General features: G+C 46.2%; 1 protein-coding gene across 1 annotated transcript in view; it reads left to right on the forward strand.

Moving 5' to 3' along the window:
* Nucleotides 1-5,915, forward strand: part of LOC123036773 (transferrin receptor protein 1-like) — a gene marked incomplete at its 5' end in the record, with an annotated part of 20,285 nt that overhangs the window by 11,118 nt on the left and 3,252 nt on the right. Inside the window, one exon of the mRNA XM_044456206.1 lies at nucleotides 2,896-2,902. Coding sequence (XP_044312141.1) covers nucleotides 2,896-2,902 — 7 coding nt within the window. The remainder of the gene's footprint in view (nucleotides 1-2,895; nucleotides 2,903-5,915) is intronic.

Here is a 5,915-nt window from a genome sequence, read left to right on the forward strand (position 1 = left end):
GAAGCAAAGCTATTGCATTCATATTTCATGATTTGACTTCAACTTGAAGATTGCAAGTGACATATCAGTTACCACTTCTGTAGAAGGCTTAACTATTCTTTTAAAGAAAGGTGGAGTTCGATTTGTTATCTAGTTAGTAACAGCTGAGCAGTACCATAAGCTGTGGTAGGTTGAAGCAGCTAATCTGGTATGCCCAGAGTATATGCAAACTGAGATCATGAGCTGGTATGTGTGTCCCAGCAGCCAAATTAACTTGTGTACCATATATACAAGTCATGTCTGGAAAAGCTCCAGACTTAGACAAGTTCTGATGATGCTAGATACTGGCATTTCTTGCTATCAATGCTGGTTTGCATGGAATGTTAATTAATGTTGTGCAAACCTGGCAAATATGTGAACCCAACACAACAACCCTCCAAGGCTTAACTGGTAGGGCCTGCCATGAATGGCGTTTTTGTTTGGTTGTGTAAACCCAGGCAGCAGGGATTGCCTTGCCTTGTGTTTATTTGTCCCCTGGGCTCACACAGCATAGTGCCTGCAGATGTCCTGCTTCCTGTATGAAAATGACACCCACGAGTGACATCCATCATGACATGTTAGCCCATAGGGTGAATTAGGACATGGTGGCCTGCTGTGGTAATAGGCCTGTTCTCTTGTCACAACCTGGAATTCATCAACCAGGGGATGAAATGAACCATGAGATAGCCTGATCATATGAACCAGGCCACCCTATGGAATATTGAACAAAGGCATAAGCTTTCTGTCTCAGTCTCTGATTCTTTGTTCTAAAGGTGTACATAAATTTACATTGCTCTCAGCCTTTGTACCAGTGCACAAAATGGGAGGTGCCAAGGGGCTATCCTTTGATCCATGTTGCTCAAAAAGGGACATGTCCTGATGTCATTCAGAACTGGCACCAGCACCGATTACTCACGGACCTAGTTGCTTATATACAAAATGTGAAGATTTGAGAACGCTTGGGAGCTGGTACAAACTAGAGGCTATGCTAATGAGGTTTTGGGCCTCTCATGAGGAAGAGGTAAGCTGGGCTGAAAAGGGCAATCACTTTGTGGGGCAGGATTGTGGGGAGGGTACCTGCTGGTGAAGATACTGACTAGCTCCCAGCAATTTTACTGTATAATTCTACAGGCAAACTAACTAAATGTCAGATTCCTCTTGCTGGTTCCTGGGAGAACATACTTAACTAGAGGGAGGAAACTGATGTAATCCAAGTTGCTTTAAGGGAATCTTTACCTGGTGAGGATGCTGTTTGGATATAGGCTAAAGAGAGTCCTTTGCTGCTGAGTTCCCCAGTGGAACCTGTCCAATATAGCTCACAATAAACATAAATGCCAAAAATAAAGTATCCTATTTAGGCTGCTAAAAAATCAGTATTTTAATTATGTCTAAATTAAATAAAATATTAAGTTTGAATTCACTGGTATCTGCAATGATCTAATGCAAGAACAACCAAGAGCAATACTAACTAAGCCTTTCTGTGGGTGCTGCTCTTGCCACATGCTCAGTAACTTCTTCTCACCAGGCTGGATGGTTCACAGATGGCTCCCTGTCATTCTCCCAAAGGAGGCAGGAGGAGAGGAAGTTGAATGGTAGCCTTCCCCCAACGAGCAAGGTGGGCTGGCTGCCTGCCAGCTAAATCTCTAACTTCCAGCAAATAGTAATACGAGCTAAATTTCTGGATCTTCTCTTTATACTGTCACATCCTCAGGTCTTTTCTAGTTTTAAACTGTTATGGCACTAATTCTGTTTGCGAACTGGGACAAAAACTAGAAGAAATAAGAGCCTGGACACATGTGCCTATAAGCCCTGTTGGGTTCTGTTGAGACATTTCCAAGTATGTACAGAGTTGTGATGAATACCACTTTCAAAAGGTCAGTTCTAAATTGGGCAGTACAGTAGACAGTGGCCTCTGGTTTGTTCTTAGCTTAAACTCTGGATTGTTCAACCCAGAATTTGGGTTTGGATCTCACAGTAACAACCCAGGAACAAAGTGTTGATTGAAAGTGGAAAGCAAATTTAAAGTGCTTGCTTCTGGTTTTTTGGCAATAATTCCTGGGTTTAAAAGCTTAGAAAAAGTTACTACATGTGTATTTTGTCATGGACAGAAATTGCAACTATGAACTGGGACTAGCTGAATAGTAGCAAAAAGGTCCTAGTAAGGGCTCCTGGGAATATTTTACTCCCCGTTTGACCCTCAGAATAGCTATTGGTTGAAATTTAATGCATCATTATAAATAAAAATGTTGCTATCAGCACATGGATATGGTGCTTCAGGCCAAACTGACATAGGAACTCAAAACAATTGTAACAGCTTCTAAATGTAGACTAGCTAAAGGTCACTCACTCTGATTGAGGCAGGTGAAGGCAAATGACCGGGCCATGTCCTTCAAGTGGGCAGGCAGAACTGCAGCGCTAAGGCCCTATGGAACACACATCATTCGATGTGCAGCTAATTGCCCAAGTCACATCTTGTGTTTAGCAAAGACACAGGTCACTCCTCAGCTAAGATGACATTGCTGCCACACCAGTGCAGGGTGCAGTTACTCCTTGGGTGGACGCCTGGGCTTGAACTGGACACCTTTGACATGACAAATGTGTGCTATAACATTGAGCGAGCAGCCTCCTCTTGCTTGGTGTGTGCTATATCTTTCTTTAATAAATTTCTGAATTACCTGTTTACCCAAGATGACTTGAAGTAAAATCATATGAGCAATCAAATGAAACAGTTGCAAGAAAATCAAAAGTTGACAAAATTGCAATGAAGTAAGGGAATCTTCTGGAAACAAATGCCAGTTTAATAGTTTTAAAAGTCTGTAAAAGCAAAATTCTTACCAGTTGTCTAAATCCCAGCAGCAAGGAGAAGGGATAGCCTAGCCTGCAGGTAAAGGAGTTCCACAGTCAAGATGCTGCTATGCAGGATTGCCCTATCTTTGGGTGCTGAAGTGCTTTCAGCTGGTCAGCCAAATTCCCTTTCAGAAAAGACATGTGGAAGCCGTACTCCTGTGGTGGGTGGGGCTTAAGGGAAAGGGGATTTTGAATTTTGGCGTTTGAAAATGGCAGGCAAACATTAAAGCAGGGGAAACACTAAACCATTGGTAGTTGGGGCAGGCATAGAATCAGAGAATGTAGGTGTGGCCATCTAAAGAAACCAAGGGATAGTTTAGAACCAAGAGGGCTGGAGGTCGGACACAGCATCGTACAGGTAGGTTCTACAGAGGTTTGCATGAGAGGAAGTGATATAAAGCTCCTTTATAGAACTTGCTGGATTCTTGATGCTAGAAAAGAACAATATACACCATAACAGATCATTAATGAGCACTTAGCTAATCTGTCTTCAACCTTCTAGGCTTCACTCAAGTACCTGAAGGAGCATCTTGAACAATGGATAATGCCAGGAAAGCAATATTTAACATGGTAAGGATTATTAAAGTGCTTGGTCATATTTGTGGAAATTGAAATGATCGATAAGAAAAATTAGAATGTACCCATTGCTTCTGTCTTTATACATAGATAAAACAATATTGTATAATCAACCCTGTACTCTGTAACCAAGATTAAAATGAGCAGTCCCCATGTTCAGGCCTCATGGTCATAATATGACTTGTCATTTGACACCCATTAAGGAACCCCCAAAGCTCATTCATCTCCAGAACCTTTACTTATAGAAGGAATTTAAGTCTCCATTTTATTTCTGTTACGGTTCTGAAATCAAGTTAAGACAAGACTAGAAGCAAAGCTGCCTTCACACTCCCAGAGGAAACGTTTTTGCCTCCTGCACATCTAATGGAGAAGTGCAGCAGGGTGGTGGAATGGAGCTTCTGTGCCTGCCATAAGCAAAACCCTCTTTTGACAGCCAGCAGAGAAGCAGGATTCACCATGCACCTCCAGCAAGCCTTCTGCACCTCTGTGCTGGCTGGAGAGGGAAGAGCATTACCAGGGAAGCCTCTGCTGCCATTTCCCTGCCTGCCTGGGTGGGATCTCTGGTTTTCTAAGGGGACCTGACAAGTCATCCTCAAGTCTGCTTTGTGTCAAAAAGAGCTGTAAATATCTGCAAACCAGGGTTGCAGATGCCCTTAAATGGCTGGAGGAGCTCCTCCCAGATTGAGTGTCTGTGCCCTTCCATATTACTCCTCGCTCCTTGGAAGCATGCAGGTTAACCACGACTGCTTTATGAATGTTCGTTCTTAGTGAAGAAATGTTGCTTCTATAAACCACACATGTCAAGCTCTGAGGGACTGATAAGGCCGAGCTCAGCCAAGCCCTTTTGGCTCTGGCCTCTTGGCAGAGCAGCAGAGGCACAGGCTGGGAGCAAGGGCTGAGTGGCCAGGGGACTGGCGAAGTCAAGGGAGGGGCTGGGCAGGGGAGCAGAGGGCCAGGAGCAGCAGCGGAGAGGAAGGGGGCAGAGCCAGAGAGGCTAGAGGGGCCAGGAGGGAGCAGAGGGGTGGGGCCACCGGCCTGAGGGACTGATAAGGCCGCGCTCGGCCACTCCCTGCCCTTTTGGCTCTGGCCTCTTGGCAGAGCAGCAGAGGCACAGGCTGGGAGAGAGTGCTGAGTGGCCAGGGGTAATAAGCAGGAAGAGCTTGAAGCTCTCCTTGGAATAGGAGGGTATGGTGGGAATCACAGAAACTTGGTGGGATGAAAGGCGAGTCTGGAATGTGAACATAGAGGGGTATCACCTTCTGAGAAAGGACAGGAAGGGAAAGAGGGGTGGGGGCGTGTCTTTATACGTCAGGAAAGGGACAGGATGCAGTGAGATAGAATGCAGCACAGATGGGGATTCGGCAGAGGCAGTCTGGGTGAAACTTAGGGGTCTTGACAGGGAAAGAGACCTGTCAGTGGGGGCATGTTATCGCCCTCCTGGTAAACCTTAAGACCCTGGATGATGTCCTGACAGGCCAGATTCTAAGGATATCTTGGGGGAGAGACACAGTAATTATGGGAGATTTCAGTCTCCCAGATATTAGTTGGGAGACTCACTCGGCAGTGACAGCCAGGTCACGTCACTTCCTAGAAGCTATAGAGGGAGGGTTTTTCACACAGAGGGTCCGAGAGGCGGCGAGGGGGGGAAACATCCTTGACTTGGTCTTGACCAATAGGGAGGAGCTGATAGATGAAGTACAGATTAGGGGAGCTCTGGATGCGAGTGATCACTCCATCCTTTGCTTTGAGATCAGGGGACTGGGGACGTGCAGCAGGTCGAGCACTAGAAGCTGGGACTTCAAGAGGGCCAACTTTGGCCAACTGAAGGCCAGACTAGGGAAAGTCTCCTGGGACAGGTTACTGGAAGGTAAGCGAGTTGAGGAGTGGATGGCACTCAAAAGGGAGGTTTTGGAGGCGCAAGCCTTGACGATACCTCTAGTCAGTAAGGTGGGGAGGCGGAGGAGAGTGCCGCCATGGATGCAAAGGGAGGTGGTTAGAGGGATTAGACGAAAGAGGAACCTCTGTAGGAAATGGGTACTGGGGGAAATAGACCAAAGGGTATACCGGGAGGAGGAGGCCTGTTGCAGAAGGATTCTTCGCAAGGCTAAGGCTGATGACGAGCTGAGACTTGCCAAGAATATCAAGAGCAACCAAAAGGGCTTCTTTCAGCATGTAAATAGGAAGAGGAAGGGGAGACAAGTGGTGGGACCACTAAATAAGAAGGAGATCCAGTGACTGACATGAGGGAACAGGCACAGATGCTAAATGACTCTTTTGCCTCTGTGTTCTCCCCAAAGCAGGACGAGGGATATCCGCATAGGAGATTAGATGAGGCCGGGGACTTAGGGGCACAGATTAGAGTCACCCCTCTTGAAGTCGAGGGGCTCCTCAGGGCATTGGACATTACAAAGGCGCCAGACCCTGACGGGTTACACCCGAGAGTACTTAGAGAGTTGGCAGGGGTTCTCTCATGC

Source organism: Varanus komodoensis, unplaced genomic scaffold (genome assembly GCF_004798865.1).
Source record: "Varanus komodoensis strain SLA01 unplaced genomic scaffold, ASM479886v1 scaffold82, whole genome shotgun sequence".
Taxonomy (NCBI): Eukaryota; Metazoa; Chordata; class Lepidosauria; order Squamata; family Varanidae; genus Varanus; species Varanus komodoensis.